Here is a 25521-nt window from a genome sequence, read left to right as displayed (position 1 = left end):
CCTGTCATGGTCAAGAAGGACACCGATGGGTGGAGAATGTGCGTGGACTTCACTGATCTCAATAAGGCCTGTCCCAAAGACTGTTACCCATTGCCGAGGATAGATGCCCTCGTGGATTCGGCCATGGGACATGAGATCCTCTGCTTCCTGGATGCCTTTAAAGGATACCACCAAATAGGAATGAGTGAAGAGGATCAGGAGAATACAGTGTTCTACACTGACCGAGGTGTCTATTGTTACACAACAATTCCTTTTGGACTCAAGAACGTCGGGGCAACCTACCAAAGGCTGGTCAACCGTATTTTCAAAGATCAGATCGGCCACAACGTAGAGGCTTATGTGGACGACATCCTTCTCAAAAGTCTGACTACTTCAACCTTCTTGTCAGATATGAGAGAGGTCTTCGGTATTCTCCGAAATTCCAGGATGATGCTGAATCCTAAAAAATACGTCTTTGGCATCACCTCGAAAAAATTCTTGGGATATCTTGTTTCCCGCCGGGAGATCGAGGCCAACCCAGACAAAGTGAAGGCCATCCAGGACATGTCCCTACCTCGGAATGTCCAAGAAAAGTTCAAAGGTTAAAAGACCGCCTGGCCGCCGGAATCGCTTTCTGTCTCAATCTGCTAAGAAGGCTTTATTATTTTTCAAGATGTTGAAGAAAGCCGACCAGTTCACCTGAACCGAGGAGTGCCAGCAAGCCTTTGACCAGTTAAAAGAATACTTGCACCACCTTCCCACCCTTGTTTCACCTCGTCCCGAGGAAAAGCTGTATCTCTATCTATCCGTGGCAGATGAAGCAGTGAGCGCAGTGCTGGTTCGAGATGAGGGTACTCAAGCGCTCGTTTATTACGTCAGCCGCGCACTTTGCCGGCCAAAAATTCGGTACACCCAAGTAAAGAAGTTGGTGCTAGGGTTGGTCTATGCTGCAAGACGGCTAAAGCCTTACTTTCTAGCTCATCCTAGTTCCGTCAGAACAGATCAACCCATTTGGCAGATATTGATGCGTCCCGAGACTTCCGACCGCCTTACCAAGTGGGCTGTCGAACTATGAGAATATAACCTGTCGTATGAACCTCGTACGGCAATTAAGGCTCAAGTGTTAGCGGATTTACTGGTCGAGCTCACGTTCTTTGTGAGCCGAGACGCCACCCCAGAATCATCCGAGCCTCAAAACTGGACGCTGTATGTGGATGGATCTTCCAACAGTGATGGCAGTGGAGCAGGATTGCTCTTGGAAGACCCCCATGGAGAGGTAGGTTCATACGCCCTCCGATTTAACTTCTTTGCAACCAATAATGAGGTCGAGTATGAGGCTTTGATTGCGGGACATTAGCTAGCCCGCAAACTCTGTTCTTGACGAATCCAAATCTACAGTGACTCCTAACTTGTAGTATGCCAAGTGCTTGGCGAATACGAAACCAAGGAAGAGATTATGCAACGGTATCTCTCTAAAGTTTACCAACTCACTGCGTACTTTGAGTTATTTCAAATCTAAAGAATACCTCGGTCGCAAAATAGGTGGGCCGACGCTGTCCCGGTTGGCATCCATTTCTTTTTTGGCTCTTAACGAGACAGTTCTTGTAGAAGTGGTGACCGAACCCGGGTACCTAAAGGAGGTGGCATGCCCTGTGCATTTGGGGGACACATGGATGAGCTCTCTCATCCTGTTTTTGAGCCAAGGGATCCTCCCTGAAGATCGAGCTGAGGCCAGGAGAGTGCGACGCAAGGCCGCACGCTACGCCCTCCGGGAGGGCGAGTTGTATAAACGATCCTATCTTGGCCCATGACTGCGATACATTACACCCGAGGAAGGACACCGCATCCTTCAAGAAATACACGAAAGCCTGTGTGGGGCCGACGTCAGCCACAGGATGTTGGCAAAAAGGCTTTATTGCTCGGGTATTTCTGGCTCACTGTTCGACAAGATACTCAAGACTTTGTTCTTGGCCGCCCTTCCTACCAGGTCTATACCCCCGAACACCAACAGCCCGCAAATCTCATGGTTCCTATCACCTCACCTTGGCCGTTCGAGCAGTGGGAGACAGATATTATCGGGTCCTTCCCCAAGGCCGTTGGAAAGTATACTTTCCTTGTGACCGCGGTAGACTACTTCTCCAAGTAGGTCGAGACCAAGCCTCTAAGGACCATCACGGGGTTGGCAGTCCAAAAATTCTTTTGAAAATGCATAATTTGTCGTTTCAGCGTACCTCGAGTTATCATCTCGGATAATGGGAAGCAGTTCGCTAATAATCCGTTTAAAGTTTGGTGCGAGGGTCTCAGCATCAAGCAACACTTCACTTCGGTAAGTCACCCTCAAGCCAACGGGCAAGTGGAGAATTTTAACCGAACTCTCTTGCATGGCCTTAAGACCCGACTACACCGAGCTGGATCATCATGGGTGGAGGAACTCTCCAGTGTCCTGTGGTCTTACCGAATCACGCCGAGGTCGGCCACACAAGAGACCCCCTTCTCCTTGACCTACAGCTTCGAGGCGGTCATTCCTGCCGAAATTCTTACATCTAGTCCCCGAATCGCAGTCTACGCGGTCGAGGCAAATGAAGAAGAAAGACGGATGATCTTGACCTCGTCGAAGAAAAAAGGGACGTCGCCTCGGCCCGAATTGTTCATACAAGAACACCTTGACCCGTTACTATAATGCCCGCGTGAAACATCACCGATTCCAGCCAGGAGACTTGGTCCTTCGAAAAAACTCAGTCAGCCGTGTTGAACCGCAAGGAAAATTAGCTCCAAAATGGGAAGGCTCCTACCGAATTATGGAATCTAACCTAAATGGGTACTGTAAGTTAGGCTACCAAAATGGCTCTCTCGCGCCGAGGACTTGGCATGCTGAGAACTTGAGATTGTATTATCCTTGAGAATTTTAACGAATTGTTGTCAATTGAGTCACTTCGTTATTTTTTAATATCTTGATGCCATGTGCTTGCTATTAAAAAATAAGGGGGACAAGCCAAGGGACGAAGTGAAAAAGAAAAAAAACCAATATGAGAAAAATACTTCTATTCATTTCATTGATGATTACAAAAGTTTAAAGATACAAGAACCGAGGTCAGGAATGCTCCTAAGCATTTCTCACCTCAGTATTACCATCACCCCCCACGATCTCCTGGGTCCCTCCTTGACCGATCTCTTCTCGACCTTCACCTCATTCGCCGACCTGGCCCCCCTCTTCGGCACCCTTTTCCCCTTCCAGCTCCTGGTCGAGCTCGGACAGCCACCGGTTGAACTCGTCTCGAATCTCGGTCAAGTTCTTCCCTGATTGGATGCCTTCGGCCATCCGGTCACACAGTTTCTTGGAGTTTTCATTATAATTGGCCTTATTTTTGAAAGACTCCAAGTCTTCGGAAGAGAGATGAGAGACGACCTCGTCTATTGCCGAGATATACCCGAACATGAAGCTTTGCAAGGTCAGCTCCCCGAGATCCTTGGTGAAGGTCTCGGACCTCCTAAAGGCCTCCACAGCTGAGGCCCCGGCACCTTGGAGTGCTTGCTGGTGGGACTTCTTCTCTTCCTCCTCCCTCTTCTACTCTTTCTCCAAGGCCGACCTGAGACTGTTGATTGTGGCCTCACTCTCTTCTTCCTTGGTCGCGGCTTGATCGAGTCGCTCTTGGAGGTGGGTCTTCTCGGACTTGGCAATAGCAAGCTGCTTCTCCAGTTTTGAGATTTTATCCTACAGATTGCCGGAGTTTTGCCCCTCAAGTACGTTGCTGTACCGACGTGCCATCTCGGCCACGAAGGCCGTAGAAGAAGCTGTTGCCACCATTAGGCTCTGGATCACCTTGTGAGAAGTCAGCTTCTCCGTAAACTCTGCATCCCTTGACAAGTTGGTGAACATAACCAGCTCCTGTGCTGCACGAGAGTGGGTACACCGGTCATTGATTGAGAGCTGCCAGTTCGGACACCAGTGCTCACCGGGGTGCATCTTGTCCCCCCGGGAAATCGAGGTGCGCTATGGAAACGGTTCCACAGCGAAAACCCCGTGATTGGCATGACCGATGACCTCAGTTGCTTGCCTCGGCCATGAGGAAGAAGTGTGACTGTGACCCCTTGAGTGGCCACCCCTTCTGGAACAGACGAGGTGGATTCGGTGGCCGCCTCAGCCAAAGCGCTCTTTGTCACCGAGGTCTTGATAGTTGACGCTTGGGTTGCCTTCTTCTTCGGTGGTGGTGCCGAGGTTTCCCTCGAAATCTTTCTTTTCGGTCTCTTGACCACGGCCGCCGAGCCCGAGGTGATAATGTTAGAAACTTTCACCACTGCACCAGAAACAAACATTATTATTTAGAATAGTCGAAGGAAAGACCCAGACTATGAAAGAAAGTTTACAAGACTTCTGAAGTCTAATAGAAAAGAAGGGTGTCTTCTCGGGATCAATGACAGCTCGACTGATTTTCCCGTCAACTAACACCACCTAGGGATAGTCCCAACTATAGATTCTGAGGCCCGACCCCATTATCCTCTGAAAGCTCTCCTCGTCCAAATCTCTCGAGGAAGGATCATTTTTTGTGTTCACGAGCCTTCACCAGAAGGCCTATTGGAAGTCCCCGGCTGAAACGAGCATGAAGTCACGTTTCCAGTTCTTTATCGAGGTGGGGGAGCCGACAACAAGTTTCGAGATGGTGTTGTTCCGATTGCAGAAGTAGAACCACCTCTTTTCACTTCCGTGCCTCTTGATGGTGTAGCATCGTGGGAAGAGGTTGACCGTGGGGGCCACCTCTTGTTCTCAGCAGAGCATTTCAAACCCCACCAATATTCGGATCGCGTTCGGGACGAGCTAAGTTATCCGAACTACGAAATACCGAAGTACGTCTCGAAAAAACCTCGCGGTGGGAATCCTGAGCCCGGCCTCTAGCTGCTCCGCGTAGATGGCTACGGAGCCCATTGGGGGCCTCTCGGCTGTGTGGTTCGGCCCAGGAGTCTCAATGTTGTACCCCTCTTTGAAGGGGTACCTCCGCAATATCCTATTAGCCTTCACTATGCTGATCCGGCTTTGATACGATGGAAGATGGCCGAAGTCAATGGCGGAGAGATCCTTGAGAGCAACTGGCTCTGCCACTCCCTCATCACGAGGGACTTCAGTTCCGAGTTCATCGTTGCAGAGAACCTCCGAGCTCCCCTCGCTCGCCTCGGGAGACTCCCCCACTTGGGAGTTCTCGGTGGATTCTCTCCCTGAGCTGGACGTTTCTCCCTCGAAACTGGATGAAGTGCTCTCCTCCGGTGGGTCGGGCCCCTCGTCGGCTTGGAAGCTCGGTTTCACAGTCTTCTTGTGCGTCTTAGCCACTTTAGCCATGGCGAAGATGAGATAGAGGGAGAGTACTTACTGTTGGTTAAGAAGATGTGGTCGAACGAAAAGGAGATCTCGGCTATCTCACAGTGCATTGGCCGAACAAACTGATCTCGACAATGCTCTCAAGTATGCAAGAGTCTGGCTGCTAAGAAGGAAAATGGTGAAAAATAGTGCGGTGAAAAGGACCCCCTATTTATAGGGGTTGGTGGGAATGCGAAGAGCCGACAAGAATCCGAAGGGGCGGTAACATTAAATTTCAAAAAGACGTGCCCCTCTCTCCTCATTAATGATCCGTCCTTTCCACTGACGCATTCCCTGCATGTAACCTCTCACTACATCACGTCGCACCAGTTACCCGTAACCGCCTTGTCTATCAGGTCCCTTCAACCGACTCGCCCACGGTTCACACCCTATCATTATCCGGAACAAGTTCAGATCCTCGGATCTGATCGATCTCGGCACACGGAAGCCTTGGAACCTCACAGACCTCTGCGCTCCCGAGACTTGGGTGGCTTATTGAGGAAGTCACCTCGGGGTTCGTCTTACCCGAGGTTATGCCACCTCCTCCATCACGGTGACCGAGAACGTGTCCGGCATCCCATCTCAGCACTCAAAGCCGTTGCTTTATCTGAAAAGCGACTGATACTCTTAATGGCGGCCACACAGTGCCACCTGTCAGGAGGCCCAGACTGCTGTTGTGTCAGAGACAGACCTTCAGGCGCAGAATAGAGCCATAGTATTCAGGACATGGGACCCGCTAGCATGAATCCATTGATAAGTGAATATTTAACATGCATTTTGTATAAATTTGGTATGAACTTTTAGTATGTTTTGAGAAGATTAAAGCCATATTTGAACTCTTTTGGTGATAATTGCTTAAATATTGTTTAAGTGTTCAAAACTTGATAAATGAGTGGATTATTGCGTTAATTTTGTGAAATTGTGAAGGATATTGATGGATGAAATTCATGCACGAGCTGAAAGAAATATAAGGATCGTCCAGACGATAAAGTACAAGAGAAACTAGGAGCAAAAATGAAGGAAAAAGGAAAGAAGTGAAAAACTGAAAATTCAATGACACGGATCCTCGGATCCGTAAGATCAAAAGAGTGATCCGAACCCTCGTCTGTACTTCTGGAGCAATGTATCCGAGGTCAGACGATCCGACCTCAGATCCAGCATAGGAAGCCCTCGGAACCATTTTCACCCCTCGGATCCGAGCCTCGGATCTGTCTCTCTTTTCAGCAAGTGGCACAGCTATTTTTCTTTACCTTTCTCACAGTTTTTTCAGTTATTTTGAGGGATAGAAATCGGTGCTACATGCTTCTGCAACAAAAGAGAAGACCAAATGAGTTGTAGACAAAAGGAAACGTCATATCTCTGACTTCTTTTTACAAAATCTGAGTGGAGGAAATTATGAAGTGAGAGGAAAAGGACTTTCTACCACCTTTTATGCAGAAACACAGGGGAGAAGCCAGAAGCACCATACGTAGCTAGTTTTCCTTCTTGTAACTAGTTTCTCTCTAGCTAAGAGTTCTTGGAGAAGTATTTGGAGTTTTCACTTGTAATCATCTTGTACAAGAACATAGCAAAAATTGGAGGGCTTCACCATCAATTGGCTAAGCTTTCTATTATCTTTCTTGTACTTATACTTTATGATGTTTTGCATTAATAAATTTGTGAGTTTGATTGTTAACTTATTCATGAGTAGCTAAACTTCTTAATTTAGGGAGTAGATGAAACTTATGGCTAAATAATACTAATTGAAGGTGATTTACAATTGTTATATTTTGTATTAACTTGTCTACTTGTGTAGCTGTGATTACTTGTTATTGATTGATCACCAATAGCATGTTTATAGTTGTTATTGTTCAATGAGAATTGGTAGTAACAATGGAAACACATGAGTAGAGATTAAGTTGTATGTTCATGAAAATAGAGATACACTTAAGTGGATTACTTAGCATTTCATGAAAGAAAATAGAGTAGAACCAGTATTTCACCATGAAAATAGGGAGAACTGAACTACTTTAGGCCAATTCATCATGAGAATGAGACTTGGTAATTTTGGAAATGAATCTCTGGTTAAACAAGAATAATAACAAGAGGTAAATCCATTCATTTGTATTGTTTATGCCATAAGTGGAATCTACATCCCTAAAGTCTTCCTTAAGTGAAATTTCTCCATTTGAATTTAGCATTTGTTAAAATAGAATTGCATATCAGATTTGTAGACATTTGTATTACATTTCTTTGCTCAAATTCATTCAATAGTCTAAATAATAGAGAAAATGAGGATCTAGTAATTGGTTAATTTGCTCCTTGTGGGATCGACCCGATACATACCTTGTATTACAATTTCGACCTGTATACTTGCAGTCCAACGGGTGTAAAATCGGATTTAAACTTGCATTGATATAAAAGTCCCGTCAAGTTTTTGGCGCCGTTACCAGGGAGCGGCAATATTAGGGTCTAATCATCTCTATTAATTTAGATATTTCCATTATTTTTATTCAATTTGTTTATAGTTAATTTTAACAATTAGAATTGTAAAATTTCTCTTGTTTTTGTTTGTAGTGTATGCTTCGATCAAATCGTGAAGTTGCACTTTTTGATCTTGAAATTGAGAGGACACTACGGAGACAAAGAATGAATACACCACATCAAGAGAAGCAAGAGGTTTGGCAGCCGATAGAGGAAATCTTGATAGAATTACCATTTGAGGAAGAAATGGCGAAAAATGAACCAAATAGGCGAATTCTACGAGATTTTGCTTTACCGGGAGCACAAGGTTCTCAAACTGGCATTGTAAGGCCAACGGTAAATGCCAATAATTTTGAGATTAAATCATCACTGATTCAAATAGTACAACAATCTCAATATGGAGGTAATGCTACCGAAAATCCAAATTCTCACTTGTCAACATTTCTTGAAATCTGTGATACAGTTAAGTTTAATGGTGTTAGTGATGATGCAATTAAACTTCGATTGTTTCCATTCTCACTAAGGGACAAGGCCAAGGTTTGGTTACAATCTGATCCTCCTAACACTTTTACAACTTGGGCTGAATTAGCTAAGGCTTTTCTTAATAAATTCTTTTCACCTGGAAAAACTGCTAAACTCAGAATGGACATAACTAGTTTCTCTCAACAGGAAGGAGAGACATTGTATGAATCTTGGGAGCGCTATCGGGAATTGCAACGAAGTGTCCTCATCATGGTCTACCAGATTGGCTAGTAGTCCAAATATTTTATAATGATCTCACCTATCCAACAAAGACGCATGTAGATGCTGCAGTGGGAGGAGCTTTGATGGGAAAGATAGCTGAGGAAGCTCAACAATTGATTGAAAAAATGGCTGCTAACAACTACCAATGAGCAAACGAACGAGGTAATTCAAGGAGAACAACAGGTATGCTTGAAGTAGATACCTTGAATATATTAAGTGCAAAGATGGATAATATGGTTAAGATGCTTAATAGGCAAGTTGGTTCTAACTCTAATCAAGGAGTAGTTGTTACATGTTGTACTACTTGCGGCGGAGATCATGATGATTCTATGTGTTCTAGCAGCGAACAGGTTCAATATCTCAATAATTACAACCGTCCAACCCAAAATAATCTATACTTCAATACCTATAATTCAGGATGGCATAATCACCCGAATTTTGGATGGAAGGATCAAGGGAACCAAAAAAAGACCAGTTAATCCACTGGATTTTCAATCGAAGCAACCACTTTCGGAGTCTAAACCAGCTTGGGAATTGACAATTGAGAAGCTGGCAAATGTGTCAAATGATAAAATTGAAAAGCTAGCTAGTGCCACTACTCAACGGTTTGAAAGAATTGAAGGAAGGATGGACCAACTCACCAATATGTATAGAAATGTAGAGGTCCAATTAGGGCAAATAGCAAATGCGTTTAACAATCGCAACCAAGGGGATTTACCTAGCAAGACTGAAGTAAATCCGAGAGAGCATGTCAATGCAATCATTCTTAGAAGCGGTAAAACAGTTGAAGGACCTAATTGTGGAAATTCAGGTGGTAAAAAAGACGAGCAATCAATCGAAGGGGAGAAAGAAAGCCGAAATGATCATGTTGTCATTGATATTGATGCACTTTCTCCCAAATTAAATTTTCAGTTAAATTCTAATATGATTCCTTTTTCTTACAGGTTGAAGAAAGATGGACAGGATCGGGAGTTTGAAAAGTTCTTCAAAATGTTTAAACAATTGCACATTAACATTCCTTTCATTGATGCTATAACACAGATTACCTCTTATGCACGTTTCTTGAAAGACATTATGTCAAGGAAGAGAACAATTGTAGATAATGAGATGATAGCATTAACGGAAGAGTGTAGTGCATTGATTAAAAACAAACTCCCTCCTAAATTGAAAGATCCGGGAAGCTTTTCTATTCCTTGCACAATTGGTCAATTACATTTTTCTAATGCTTTATGTGATTTAGGTGCAAGTGTGTCACTCTTGCCACTATCGGTTGCCCGGAGGCTGGGATTTCAAGAACTAAAAGCTACCAATATTACATTGTAATTGGCGGATCGGTCAATCACACATCCAATGGGTATTTTGGAAAATGTGCTCATAAAGGTAAGACAATCTATAATACATGTGAATTTTGTTGTCTTAGATATTAAGGAAGATGTGAGAATGCCAATTATTCTAGGACGACCGTTTTTAGCCACTGCACGAACTATAATTGATGTGAAAAAAGGTAAACTTATGTTACGGGTTAATGGTGAGGAATTGGAATTCAATTTAGATAATAAAGAAGGGAGTATAGAGCCTACTGCTCTTGTTTCTAATATGCCATGTGATGAAAAGGTTAACCAAGAAAGGAACGAAGAAGTTAAATATATAAATATCCTTGGTACTAACTTTCATGGTGTAGGAGCAAGGGAGGGGAAGATAAGGATGGAAGTTGGCTTAATAAATTCGCCACTCCATGAAGAAAGTGGAGAAAAGTTGAGCCAACTCGAAAAAGACAAGCAAACTCCACTCGAAGGTGAAGTAGAGCCTTTATATGATAAGTCTAATATTTCTCCTTGGCATTTGAGGAAATTGGACTATGGAGATCAATACATGGCTCACCACATGGTAGATTGGCTTGGGAGTTTCGACCCATGGGGAGAAAATCGCTCCCTAATGTTCTAACATGATTCAACTTTTTGAGTAGAGTCAACGACTATAAACAAAAACGCTTGTTGGGAGGCAATCCAATAATAATATTGTGGTTGTATGTTTTTATGTATTTCTTACATTTTGGTGTGATTTAATTGACTAATTAGATGTATTTCACTTGTTTGTAGGAGGTACCGGAGTTTCATCATCCATTTTGGAGGTACAATTGAAGAACAAGTATAAAAATGGAGGTTTTCTTACCAAATTGTGTTTTAAGTGCTTAAAATTCCCATGCATATATACAATGTTGCATTTCCAGTATATTCAAGTAAGTTTTGGTGATAACATGTTTATAAATGCTCATGGACCCATTTGATGTGCATTTAATGCCCAAAAGTGCCATTTTGGTGTAAAAGTGCAAAAACGATCAAAGAACCTCACCCCTCGATTTGCAATGTAGATGTGTTTGATGTGTTTTGAAAGGTTGGATATTGTATTTATGGTATATTACATGTGTGTGGGAGGTTGGGATTGATAAAAAGTTTGTCCAAAGTGTGTTTTGGAATTGGCCGGAAAAGGGAGAAAAAGTTTGAAAAATTGCAGTTTCTGCAATTAGTGCAGAGAAATACAGATCCGAGCTTGGATCCGAAAAACCCAGACGGATCCGAGCTCGGATCATAGACCCAGACGGATCCGACCGTGGATCCTATGATCCGAGCTCGAATCCAACAAAACCCAGTTGGATCCGAGGGCTCGGCTAAATTTATGGAGTGACGGATCCGAGCTCTGTAGGATCCGAGGGCTTTCAGAATCCGGTTCGCGGATATAGCAGAAACGAAGCCTCGGTTCTGCCATTTTCCAGTTTTTCCTATTCCTCTTCACTGAAACCCTAATCCTCCTTTACCAATCTTCCATTTTGTCCGTTAATCCTCTGATTTTTCAGAACAAAAACATTGCAAATACTCTTGTGAGCATTAACCCTCAACAATTTCGAATCAAAAAACATCAATTTCGAGGGTTTTGATCGTCAAAACTGAAATTCGGGCCGCACTAAAATTTTGCTATTTGTGGTTGGATTTGGGCTTGTTTCTTCATCACTTTTGCATCATTATCATCCTCCATCCTCACTTTACCCAGTTAAGGTAACAATTTGCGAGTTTCTTTGATCTTATATAATTTCTAATTTTACATTTTTCTAGTTTTTGGGCATATTGTGATAAATGCATATTTGTTGGAATTTCTTAATACAATTGTGCTACATTGTGCTAAAATAAGTTGTTACAACAATTGTTATGCTTAGTATTGAGTGAATTGCAGATTTGGTGATATTTCTTATTTTTTTATTTTATTTCTCAAATATTAGCTTGAGCAATTTGGTTCTTTAGACTTGTGAATGTTTGCTTTCATTGAATATATGAACTTGTTCTGAGGAGTATAAGTCACTGCTGTACCAATTGAAAATGATATGCGATTAATAGAACAAATTCCATTGGGTAAAAGAGTGTGTTTATGATTAAGTTAAGCACATTCAACCTTTTTGCTTGAAATCTATTTTCTCTTTGAGTTAGTTTGCAATTGTTTTGGTAAATTTGGAGCTCATTCGTATGCACTTTATTAAGAATGTGTATAGCCAATTGTGGTGTGATTCTTGGATAAAGTTATGAATATATTGGCATGTACATTCTTGAAATAATGGTTAAAGTTCAAATGATTGAACTCTTTGATGAGATTCTACCTGAAAATATGCATTTGAGTTTGAAATGAGTTAAGTAGGATCTTTGGTTGCTTTTTGGTACATGTTGGCAGGGAGTTTAACCCTTTTATAAGGGGAAACTCTGCTGAAATTTTCTTAAATTTCTATTTATCATTTGAGAGCAAGTTTATATTGTTTCTAATGAATATTCATCTTGTTTGTGTATAGGTACTATGACTCGCACAAGGAGGGCTCGTATTCGTACTCCTACACCATCGTCAAGTGAAGTACATACACCTTCTTTGCATGAGGAGTCGCTTGAGGAAGAATCTCCTTCACCTGAGCCGCCGCCTCGCTCCATGCGTAAGATAGCTTCCACTAGCCGTGACGAGCCACTTCCGGACTATGATGCCACGCGATTCACTTCGCTTGAAAACCAACAGTGGTATGAAGCCAGATTGGACAAGGAGATCATAATTGAGAAGCATCTGGCACCGGAGGTGGACGATCATTACAAAATCTCCACGGCATTCAAGCGACTTGGATGGGAGAACATTTTACAATTGCTGAAGCATTACTATCCCAATTTGGTCCGGGAGTTCTACGCTAATGTAGAAAACAAACAGAGCCACAGTGGCAACCTCATCGTCTTGTGGGTTCGAGGCAAGAGAGTGGCTCTTAATCGAGATACACTGAGAAACTTCATCAAATTCAAAGACGAAGGAGTTGATGTCACGTTGACCAAGGAGTTCAAGGCACGTGATCCATGGCAAGTGAGAGAGGCCGTGGCACGTCTTAAGGGTCAGTATCATGAGCGAGGAAGTGCGAAAAAACTCACGGTATACGCCGACTCCTACGAGCATCGGTACCACCTGATTTTCTATCTTTTTTTCCTTTAATGTGGTGCCGAAAAGGAATGAAAAATGGCAGCTCCGCAATAGTGACCTATACTTTCTGGATAAGATGATGTATAGAGTGGGTAGACAGTTGACCGGTATTCCTCTACCCAGCATCATCATCAGCTACATGCGGACCACCGCTCGAATGAGGGCTGGCGAAACCTGCTTTGCCCTTCTTTTTGAGAAGCTCAAGGTTCCTCTTGGAACTGACCGGGCTATTGTCACTAGGTCCGCCGAGGAGGTCAGTGCCTCGATACTAAAATCATTGAGTATCACTACTGATTTTGGAGCTCCTCTGGTTCGAGCCACTGGAGAAGCTTCGACTTCTTCTCAGCCCCCACCTCATACTGAGCCACAACAGGAAGCTCAACAAACGGAGGCACATCAAGCTCTTCCTCCTCCCGTTCCATGACCTCCACCTCCGCCGCGATCCAAGTGGCAAGAGCTCCTCAATGCCATCTGCTGTATGGGGACACGAGTCGTCGAGCGCATTGACCAGACGGAGCGGATGATGACAGAGCGACTCGACAGACATGATCGTCGTCTTCGGGCGATGGAAGATCATTTCAACATCTGCCGGTCACCTACTCTGACGCCTCAGCAGGAGGAGGGCCATATTGGTACATCACATGGTTCTCATGGAGCTGAGGAGGCCGTAGACCCTCGTTCCGAGCAGCCATGACGCTCCTTAGCTGATTGGATCTTTTATTTCTTTATTTTTCTTTTCTTCTGTTAACATTAACTTTGTAGATTTTATTTTTCTTTTATTTTTGGATCATCTTGTGCTACTTATGTTTCTTCGTACCTTTTGTTTCACTTTGGCCAGAATTGGGATGATCGTGAGGATTAAGGGCTTCAAATTGCATCACCACCTATTTGAGAGAAGTTTCAGTTTATTTTACCTTCCTCTACAATGAGGACATTTTAGATTTTAAGTGTGGGGGAGGGATTACTTTATCTTATGGGTAATTATGTCTTGAAGTGCATGATTTTAGTTGTTTGTGGCTTAGAAATGTCAAAATTATATTTGGAAATATTGTCATGAGAATAATTTTCGTGAAATTGAGGTTGTTGGCAGGGAGTTTTGTCCATTTTTATGGGGAAACTCTGTCAAAATTTTTTCTAAAATATTTTCCAAATATTTCAAATTAATGGCCAAAATGTTCAATTTTAAGTACCTAATTCTTTCATTGGATAAAATATTATATGTATTTTGGGAAGATTTAGTCCTCATTTTGTTTGGAATGAATTATTATGCAATTAGGATTTTTACATTTTAGAAAGTATATTCGGTTAAATAAGAAAAAATATGCTTAGAATTTTGCATGATTAATGATATTTCTCATTTTTACTTAATTTTATATGTAAGTGATTGATATAGTCAAGACAAAGTCAAATTCTTCCTTTAATTATGTTAGAGGGAAAAGAAATTATATGTTAGATCTTGAAAAAAAAGAAAAAAAAAGAAAAAAAAATTATTAATTTTCTACTCCAATGATTCACATACTGAGTAACCGGGGGTTGGCATCTACAAAGGTCAACATTCGCGTAAAAAGGTATTGGAATTAAGAGTATGCTTAGCAATTTGAATAAGTGAAATATTGAGTAACCGGGAATCTTCACCTAAAAGTGTCGATTTTCGCGTAAAAAGACGTTTTCACTATTTAAGTAAAATAAAGTTGAATAAATCCCTCTCAATTGTTAAAGTTTGATGATCATAGGATGAGGAAGGCCATAGAATTGACTATGTGATTTACTTATTTGTGAAAATAGGATAAAATGAGGGATGGAGTTGAATTTGTTGAATTTAAGGCATAATTATTTTTCTTTAATTGAATATTATGAGTATTTAGTGTAATCTGAGAAATGGCATAATAAGTAATTTCTAGGTTTTGAGGAATTAAATTTGACAAAAGTATATATATTGTTTTATCTCTTGAATCATTGTGGTAATTTATGTGTGAAATTGCTTGAGGACAAGCAATGATTCAAGTGTGGGGGAATTTGATAAGTGAATATTTAACATGCATTTTGTATAAATTTGGTATGAACTTTTGGTATGTTTTGAGAAGATTAAAACCATATTTGAACTCTTTTGGTGATAATTGCTTAAATATTGTTTAAGTGTTCAAAACTTGATAAATGAGTGGATTAATACGTTAATCTTGTGAAATTGTGAAGGATATTGATGGATGAAATTCATGCACGAGTTGAAAGAAATGTAAGGATCGTCCAGAGGATAAAGTACAAGAGAAACTAGGAGCAAAAATGAAGGAAAAAGGAAAGAAGTGAAAAACTGAAAATTCAATGGCACGGATCCGAACTCGAATCCGTGAGATCAAAAGAGTGATCCGAACCCTCATCTGTACTTCTGGAGCAATGTATCCGAGGTCAGACGATCCGACCTTGGATCCAGCATAGGAAGTTCTCGGATCCTGAAGATCCGAGTTCGGATCCATTTTCACCCCTCGGATCCGAGCCTCGGATCTGTCTCTCTCTTTAGCAAGTGGCACAGCCGTTTTTCTTTACCTTTCTCACAACTTTTCCAGCTATTTTAAGGGACAAAAATCGGTGGCACATACTTCTGCAACAAAAGAGAAGACTAAATGAGTTGTAGACAAAAGGAAACATCATATCTTTGACTTCTTTTTACAAAATTTGAGTGGAGGAAATTATGAAGTGAGAGGAAAAGAACTTTCTACCACCTTTTATGCAGAAACACATGGGAGAAGCCAGAAGCACCATACATAGCTAGTTTTCCTTCTTGTAACTAGTTTCTCTTTAGCTAAGAGTTCTTGGAGAAGCATTTGGAGTTTTCACTTGTAATCATCTTATACAAGAACATAGCAGAAATTGGAGGGATTCACCATCAATTGGCTAAGCTTTCTATTATCTTTCTTGTACTTATACTTTATGATATTTTGCATTAATAAATTTGTGAGTTTGATTGTTAACTCATTCATGAGTAGCTAAACTTCTTAATTTAGGGAGTAGATGAAACTTATGGCTACATAATACTAATTGAAGGTGATTTACACTTGTTATATTTTGTATTAACTTGTCTACTTGTGTAGCTGTGATTACTTGTTATTGATTGATCACCAATAGCATGTTTATAGTTGTTATTGTTCAATGAGAATTGGTAGTAACAATGGAAACACATGAGTAGAGATTAAGTTGTATGTTCATGAAAATAGAGATACACTTAAGTGGATTACTTAGCATTTCATGAAAGAAAATAGAGTAGAACCAGTATTTCACCATGAAAATAGGGAGAACTGAACTACTTTAGGCCAATTCATCATGAGAATGAGACTTGGTAATTTTGGAAATGAATCTCTGGTTAAACAAGAATAATAACAAGAGGTAAATCCTTTCATTTGTATTGTTTATGCCATAAGTGGAATCTACATTCCTAAAGTCTTCCTTAAGTGAAATTTCTCCATTTGAATTTAGCATTTGTTAAAATAGAATTGCATATCAGATTTGTAGACATTTGTATTACATTTCTTTGCTCAAATTCATTCAATAGTCTAAATAATAGAGAAAATGAGGATCTAGTAATTGGTTAATTTGCTCCTTGTGGGATCGACCCAATACACACCTGGTATTACAATTTCGACCTGTATACTTGCAGTCCAACGGGTGTAAAATCAGATTTAAACTTGAATTGATATAAAAGTCCCGTCACCCATCGTCCTGTACTGTCCATTCCCACTCTATAAATACCCCCTGCTCGCTCTTCACAAGTAAGCACACTGTTGCACTCATACTGTTCATTACTTTTCATTTTCCCTCAATATACTGACTTGATCGTCGGAGTGATCCTAGGGGACGAAGCCCTACCTCTCACTCCGGAATATCAACCTTATCTCCGTATCACAGCACCGAAAGAGGGAGCTGAATTAGGTCGGCTCGACTACCTAACCAGAAATCACCTCTTCATCTACCGAATATTTCCAACGCAATTTCTTAACTTTCTTAATAGGTGGTGGTGCTGGGGAGGAGGATGAAGGTTAGAAGAAATTGTTCTTTGCAACACAATTCATTCTTGTCACCTATCATTTTTCCTCATTTTCAGCAAGCGTGAGGATGAAGGAAGGACACAGATCCAGTCTGGGAGAACCAAACAATATGTGACTTTAGACCTAGGCTTGAGGGAGTCCATCTGAGGATGAAGGAGTCGGCAATTAGCCGAGAGTGTGGAGAAAGGTAGCCGAGCGCAGTAATGCAACAACACTTCTGGCATCAGCCACTAGAAAATGCTAGAGGTGGTGCAATTAGGGGGATGAGGATTAAGGAAAGTGTGAGAGAGTCATGATTTTGTTGAGAAAAAAATTGTTGACACATTATGATCAAATGGTGCTAGGCTTGTTGGCATGTCTAGATAAGTTGGAATAAAGACACATATATTTACTATCTCGAAATTAGCACGAACCGTTTTATGCAATACCCAATCTCTCCTAAAACTAATCTAGCAATAGTTACACTTAAAATGAATATGTGTTCATGTGTCATAGGGCTTGTAAAAAAGCATGCAGCATAGATAGAACGCCGCTAAGATACAATTGGCCATATAAGTGCCCCCAAAGTTCATCTTATTTATATGATAACCATCTCATTTTTACCATTCACAGCCTCATTCTTGCTTTTGGTATGTGCTTTGAAATTCAGACTGGATGGTGATTTGGTCAAATGCAGGGGTTAATGGGTTTGATTGTGATCGGCCCCATCTAAAAATCGGATGACATCATCATGATGCATGAATATATTTGATTTTAAAAATTAATATACTGTGTAAAATTTTTAAAAACATATTGGCTCCGTATGAATTAGATATTTTTGGAGATATATTTTGAGATATTTTTTGAATTTAAAATTTTAGTGGGGTATCTTTTAAAATTAAAGAAAAAAATTTCACTACCCACCAACCTTCCCCTCCTTCCTCTTCCATCGCCGCCACCCGCATTTTGCTGCATCAGTGCCTATCAATTTGCTCTTATACTAATGGTGGCTGGTGGCATTTTTGTATTTGTGATCTTTCTCTTCTTCTCTACAGACACCTCATCGATGATATACTTGTTTTGAAAACTCAACCAGAGTATCTCATAACAAAATTAACACACTATTAAGGGAGCTTGAAGTAGAAGAAGCAGTAAAAGTGGATAATGTATGTTTGTTCTAATTGTTCTTCGGTGCCATTTGAAGGGATGGTGTGTGTTGTGTGTGAAAAATCAGGAAGAAATGGTTGAAGCTTTAAGTTTTTCAATTTTGTTTCTTTTGGTAGCGCCAAGATTGCATTTGAAATATTAGAGTTGTTGCTTTGAATTGCAAGAAACTATAAAACACACAACAAAAAGAATTGGCCTAGATGAGGAGGAAAGGGAGGGGAGAGGGTGATGGGGGAAAAAAGGAGAGGAGAAGGAAGGAAGGAAGGAGGAAGGAGCAAGGAGGGAGGGAGAGAAGAGGAAGAAAGAGGAGAAAGAGGGAGAGCAATGAGACAGAAGAAGGGACGGGTGGTTTGGTGATGGGTGGCAATGGTAGGTGGTGGTAGTGTTAGGTGGTAGTAGGTGAAAGAAAAAAGAGTGAACACATTTTTTATTTATTCATTCATTTATTTTTTTAGTTGTATTTGAGTTTGTGTGTATTTTGGAATTATTTTTGGAATGTTACTGTAGATTTTAAAAACAAAAATAATTTTTGGAAAAAAAATTGATATCCATATAGAGCCATTAATGTGTTTGATATTTCTAAAATATTTCACAAAAAAACACAAATAAACTAATTTTATCAAGTAGCAATCTATACAATTTAATGCATACTCAACAAATTTAGAATTAAATTGGTGGGTTTATTTGAAAAGTAATCCTAGAATTTAAGACTATAGTTATAAATTACAATTATTTCTAGGTGTACTAATAGTTTTCTAACATAAGAGGTCTAAAGAGGTATACATTGCATGTATGCTACGTGGTCATCGAAACTGTCCCAACTTGATATAAACCGAATTGACCTCAAACTTGAACCTTAAAGATAGGATATGCTTCTAACTTCTTAAAGATAAGGGTGATCTTAATTGGTAAATAATAATGGCTATTCTAATTTATCTTAAAAGGATGGAAATCCATTATCTGTACCAATGTCTATCCAACCATATAGAAATCTTCTATCTCATTATCTTTTATGTAGAGCTACAACCCTAAAGGTGAGGAATTTCTTTTAGATATATAACACCCACTCAGAAACTCATTTTTTCTGCTCAGTTAGAAACTAACTTGAGCGTCGGAGTGACTTTGAGGACTTGACCCCTAGGCTCCTCATAGATTTGTCCTTTCCTTGCAAGTTTCTTACAGAGTTCTGCCTTCACGTGGTCGAACTCTTTCTTTACTTCTCCAGTTTAGATCGGTAGAAGGAAATACAGCTTCAACAGGGCCAAAATAAAGTATTAAAAATTATTTGGGCATTCAAATCTATTAAATAAGGAAACCTTAATCTTGTGGTTTTCTTATTTCTTTGCAACTCCAAGCCGCTAGGAAGCATCTTTGATCGAAATCACACACACTCGCACGCACATCCCTTTCAAAGGTATGAATTCTTATCTCTCTTGCTTAATATATATCTTCCTCTCTCCATCTCTCTCTCTCTCTCTCTCTCTCTCTCTCTCTCTCTCTCTTGCTTGCTTTTTAACTAATTGATTTTAAGGATTTACCTGTCATGCTGGCGTTGTAAGATGGAGGCCATGGTGACAAATTCACAGCATGGCTGGTGTTTGGTTTTATGATAGAGGATGAAATCAAGTTAAAAAGAAAAAAAATCAGCACAAAAATAGGAGGAAAGAACACCCTAAGTTTGCTTCTTGTGATTAACAAAACAAAATGAGTGAAGCTTTGTCTGGACGAGTAAAGGGTTCGTTGTAGTCAAAGAAAAGGGAGGAAAGGGAAAAAAATGTCAAAGAATAAAAAATGAAAAAAAGCCGATTACTTTTTTTTGGTTGAACCCGGTTTTTAATTGGTTTGACCGAATATTAAATAAGTGTATTTAAAATATTGCTCAGACCAGACATCTCATCGGTTCTCGATTCGACCGGTTGGATCCACTGGTCCAGTCCGCTTTTAAAAACATAGCGTTTTGTGTTATTATGATATGGCGCATACATATTATTTCAAATTAAGCGCCTAGTCGCCCCAACAAATTAATCCAACGTCCCCAGAAAGCTGTATCTGAATCTTTTTATGCTAGGAACCATGACGGACTGGACTTTCCCGTACCTAAATGCTGCTATTGTTGGACTGCTTGCTTTCTCCTTCTTCATTGTCCACTTTTTCTTCAAGAAAGATGCCAAAAAACATGGTTTGGTACCACCAGAAGCAGGTGGTGCATGGCCTATTATTGGCCACCTTCACCTCTTAGGAAGAGGTCCAGAAAAGCTTCCCCACATAACCTTGGCAGCCCTGGCCGATAAATATGGACCGGCATTCACTATCAGGCTAGGAGTGCATAAAACCCTTATTATAAGCAGCTGGGAACTAGCAAAGGAAATATTCACCACCCATGACTTAGCTGCAGCAGGGCGTCCGAATTATTTAGCAGGTAAACTCCTAAATTATGACAACGCCGCTTTGGGATTCGCTCCTTACGGTGCTTATTGGCGAGAAATACGTAAGCTAACTGCCACCGAACTACTCTCCACTAAACGCCTTGAGCTCCTCAAGCACCTCAGAGTTTCTGAAACTGAGATTTCCACAAGAAATCTTTACAATCTCTGGAATTCTTCAACAGGCTCAGGCCCTGTTCTGGTGGAAATGAAGCAGTGGTTTGCGGACTTAACTCTAAACGTGATCCTTAGGATGGTTGTGGGTAAAAGGTTCTTTGGGGCAGTAGATGTTAGCACGGAGGAAGAAGCAAGGTTGTGCCAAAATGTGATGAGGGAATTCTTTCATTTAACTGGGCTGTTTGTACTGGCAGACTCTGTTCCTTATCTGAGATGGTTGGATTGGGGAGGGTATGAAAAGAAAATGAGAGTAAATGCTCGAGAGATGGATCAGCTAGCCAACCGATGGTTGAAAGAACATCGTCAAAAGAAACAGTCAGGGGAGGCCACTAGTGATCACCGGGACTTCATGGACGTCATGCTGTCACTCAAGGAAGCTGCAGCTATTGCCGCTGTTGGTGGTTACGATGCTGATACTATCACCAAAGCCACTTGCACAGTAAGTGAATTATTTATACTTTTTAATTTTTCTTATTCTTATTTTGTTTTTTCACAGCTTATCAATATCTAGAATATTAGTAATTTTTTTAAAAGAAAACTGCAAATGAATTCAAAAAATTTGCTGCTTTTTGGGCTTGACAGATTTTGATTTCTGGTGGGAGTGACACCACTTTAGTTGCGCTAATATGGACACTGTCTTTGATAATGAACAACCCTCAAGTCTTGAAGAAGGCTCAAGAAGAACTAGATCTGCAGGTTGGCAAGGCGAGGCGAGTTTCAGAGTCAGACATTAGTAATTTGGTCTACCTCCAAGCTATCATCAAAGAAGCACTACGACTATATCCACCTGAGCCATTGGGGGGCGCTAGAGAATTGAGGGAAGACTGTATTGTAGGTGGTTATCATATCCCCAAAGGCACACGAGTAATCCTGAACATAAGGAAAATCCAGCGAGATCCCAACGTGTGGCATGATGATCCATTGGAATTTAGGCCGGAGAGATTCCTCACCACTCATAAGCCTATTGATGCAAAAGGATATCACTTTGAGTTGATCCCGTTTGGTGGTGGTAGAAGAATTTGCCCCGGCATTAATTTTGGGCTACAGATGTTACACCTTGTCTTGCCTAATTTGCTGCATGCTTTTGAACTGTCAACTCCTTCGAATGAACCGGTTGACATGACTGAGAGCGCCGGATTGTCAAACATGAAAGCCACTCCGCTCCAACTCCTTGTTGCTCCGCGCCTGCCTCATCATCTTTACTAGCAACTCAGCATGGGAAGATTCAACCAATGTTCTCTAGTGCTAGTGCTTGAAATGTTTATTGAGGAATCGAATAATGAAAATGGATAAGAGACTCCTCATATTTTGTATTGAAGATGTTTTGCATGTGTTTATCAGAATCTATTTGACCCTGCCCTAAATTGTAGAAAAGAATAGTAAAACCCATTATAATAGTCCCATTATAATAGTGCTAAGGATTAAACACACAGCTTTTGAAGAATTAAAAATTCAAACACACCGCTTTAAGTAGGAGATTGGCAAATATTCAAGAATTAAAGATTCAAACACAGCTTTAAGTTCGAGCTTTTCAAATATGAATCTGGCAACCACCTTTGCTATATAGCTGCCAGTTCCGTAGATCCCATACTAACAGTAGTAACTGGCAATAGTAGCAAAAATAAAAAAACCAGTTTGGGAAGAAACAAGCGTAAATGGTACAAGCTTTCCTTTTTCTTTATTGTTTTTTCCTTTTTCAGGGAATGGGTGAGGCACAAACTTGTATCTTAACTCTCTGAAATGGTTTTACCAGAGGAGTTATCTCATGCCAAGTAATATTTGTTAGATTTTTGCCTCAAATTTAGAGAGATGCCTTTTCATATTACCTAGAGGTTCATTCATGTATTTGCATATACAGGAACTTAAAGATTCATATCTATTCATTCTACATTCATTTACCTCTAGATTCATGCACCTTGGAATTTATTAGTTCATTCATCGAATAGTGAACTAATGAACTTCAAGAGAATCATTTGGTGCCAACGCAAATTAGTTCAGTTGATATGGACGAAATACTTATAAAAAATCATGTATTTAAATTTTGTTGCTGATAGAAAGGTTGCGTTGATTGACGATTTATAATGATTCCTATAAGCGATCTATGGTTTTGTAGGCAATGTCCTGATCATAAGTGACGTACGATTTTGGAGACATGTTCTGACCATGGTGGTAACCAGAGATGAAACCACCCAAACTTTTTCCCACCAAAAAAAGAAAAAAGAAAAAAAGAGAGAATCATTGGAAGTACCGGTCATACCAGTCGACACACTTGACTGCCAGCATAGCTTTAGATAAACTATTTCAGTTGATACTAGGAGGTGCTCACCGCGCGTAAGCGCGGTGTAGATTTCAAAGACTGGCATACCCGGTGTTGTAAGCGCGGTGTAGATTTCAGAGAGTGGCATACCCGGTGTTGCCGAGTAAGCTAATAAAAAACTGGAAACAAGGAATTGACAAAATTGGAAATTATAATGAATAACATATCAAAGGCATAAGTAAAAAACATTACAAGTAATAAGTGCAGACTGTTGATACATGAAGGCTCGAGTAAAAATACAGAATAGGTAGATTGTCAATCATTAATGTTGAGATTGTTAATGTTGAGGTTGTCAATGTTGAGAGCTTCATTTGTAGTGTAGTAAGTGGTATATTTCATAAGTTACGCATTTCATCATCCTGGACTTTGAAGTAGAAGGCTTGATGTAGCATATAAGCATCTTTCAATGTAGAATAGTCTGGAGATGCTGAGCTATATCCATGTTCTAGTGCGGATAAAGCGAGAAAGCAATATAAGCTTTTGAAAAAATAGAGGGAAACAATTGTTTTGTAAAAAAAAAAATTGATAATTACTTCTATTTGCAAACATTAGAGCTCAGTAGTTGAAAACTGAGTTAGCCTTTCGACTTCAGAGGACATGGCAATAGGACAAAGAGTTCCAGTTAAATCCGTGATCCAACTCGAAATACAATCCTTGGAATTAATAAACAAATATACAAGTGATTGGAGGCTTAGACTGGTTAACATAAACACTGTACGCTATTTATAAGTACCTATGTTGGAGGTCAACATTAGCTTGGCAGTACTTGCATATAATTTTTCACTCATCCATACAGCTATTTGGGTGATTACAATTGGGACATGCTCTATAGGTTAGTTTCTGAGGTTTATAGTCAAGCTTGATAACACCTCTAATCCATGTAGTCTATGGTTTCTATAAAATAAAAGCAATAGAAGAAGAAGATAGAAAATAGTAATTAGTAAATATAAAGAAGTTTAGATGTGTAGTTGTGTTGCAGCGTTAGCGTTTTAACAACTAAATTGAAGTTTCCCATCATAAACTTCTTACATTTTTCTTTGCTTTTTTAATAAATATATTTTCTTACATTCTCCCTGAAATACTCTTTTCATTCCATCAATCTTTTCCCACAAATGCTGCAACACATGGGGCCAGTTTCTCTTTGTGATGCTAAAAGTAGCAATAAATCTCCGTAAGTGCAGAGCTTTATTACTCAAATTAAAGAAATCAAATACAATAGATTACCAATTTATGCATGTGTTAAACAGATATCTGCACTATGTAGAATCTGATGCCAATGGTTTAGTCAAACAAGGAAAGGAAAATGTCTCACAACTTTATTTGTCAAAATATGGAATGCACTTGTTAATTTTACCTCACTTCCACTCAAGGGATGACAACATATAGTTTTCTTTCAAGACTCCAGGACTCTACACCAAACCAAAGCTCTTCTCTTATCCTGAAAAAATGGAGGGGGCAATATAACCTTTATGATTCTAAAAACCTCCAGAATACTGTTTAAGAACCCACATGGAGGGAACATAAAGGAAACTACAAAAATCATAACAGAAATAGATATAGACTGCTCCGTGAGAAGGCCTTGATGCTCAAGTAGGATAAGAAGTGGTTTAAATGGGTCAGCTTCTAACATCTTCAAGGATCTTATTGCCCTTCTTTCCTCTGTTTGGCACACCTGTGCCAAAAGGACAATGAAACCTAAATCCTGAAAATAGCTTGATATAAAGATCTTCTAAATTGCAGTTTTACTGCATAGGATTCTATTTCTCCAAGCTGAACTCCATAAGTTGGTGACTAACGTAGCTTCTCATTCAAAGTATCCAACTATAAATTCAAAATCAAGATAATAGGAAGCATGAATGAAACATATTATGGAATTAAAATCCTTTTTAACAGCATCAGTTATTTATCGAGAAAACTAATTGTTATCTTGCAGCATGTTGACACTTGACATTAACTGAACCGAGCCAAAGAACTGCTATCATGCCCTTCCACCCTGTCTAGCCGAAAATCTGAGAAAAGAAAATCAAGCATCCTCCAAAACCTTGTAATCAGAGTTGGCATGATGTTTGAAGGTAGAAACTTCTCAGTCAAGCTTGACTTGCTGATTTATACAACACATGATTATACCTATGTGCTTATTATCATCGCTAAAGAAGATTTCTTCCCCATACTTTAAAGTTAATGCCAGCTCTCACTATGCTATTCAGGTACATAATTGACACATTACTTATAGTAGCAAAAAATTGGAACAATTATTGTCACAACTTTTCACATTTATAGGTACCAAGCAATAAGCACATTCACATGTACTGGAAAAAGTAACGGAATTTTTTTCATGTCATAAAGATTTGTTGGTATTACCGTATTCCATTGTGAAAAGGGGTAGTGGACTATGTA

General features: G+C 40.2%; 1 protein-coding gene and 1 non-coding gene across 2 annotated transcripts; one reads left to right on the top strand and one right to left on the bottom strand.

Annotated features, from left to right (window-relative positions):
• Window positions 1-8422: 8422 nt before the first annotated feature.
• Window positions 8423-8528, bottom strand: LOC113772724. Its single transcript, XR_003468681.1, has one exon. It is a non-coding gene; the product is annotated as a small nucleolar RNA R71 (small nucleolar RNA).
• An 11752-nt stretch (window positions 8529-20280) lies between these two features.
• On the top strand, window positions 20281-22097 carry LOC113770993 (cytochrome P450 CYP82D47-like). Its single transcript, XM_027315627.1, has 2 exons — window positions 20281-21246; window positions 21390-22097. The coding sequence occupies exons 1-2, from the start codon at window positions 20281-20283 to the stop codon at window positions 22011-22013; spliced, it is 1590 nt and encodes a 529-aa protein (XP_027171428.1). The 3' UTR covers window positions 22014-22097.
• The last annotated feature ends 3424 nt before the right edge of the window (window positions 22098-25521 follow it).

The sequence above is a fragment of the Coffea eugenioides genome, chromosome 5, assembly GCF_003713205.1.
Source record: "Coffea eugenioides isolate CCC68of chromosome 5, Ceug_1.0, whole genome shotgun sequence".
Classification (NCBI taxonomy): domain Eukaryota; kingdom Viridiplantae; phylum Streptophyta; class Magnoliopsida; order Gentianales; family Rubiaceae; genus Coffea; species Coffea eugenioides.
This window is presented reverse-complemented; position numbering and strand designations above follow the sequence as displayed.

Excerpts from the sequence above, each read along its gene's own strand:
- LOC113770993 (XM_027315627.1), top strand. The coding sequence starts at position 20,281 with ATGACGGACTGGACTTTCCCGTACCTAAATGCTGCTATTGTTGGACTG. Across the intron at positions 21,247-21,389 it reads TCACCAAAGCCACTTGCACA|ATTTTGATTTCTGGTGGGAG; the intron begins GTAAGTGAATTA and ends TGGGCTTGACAG.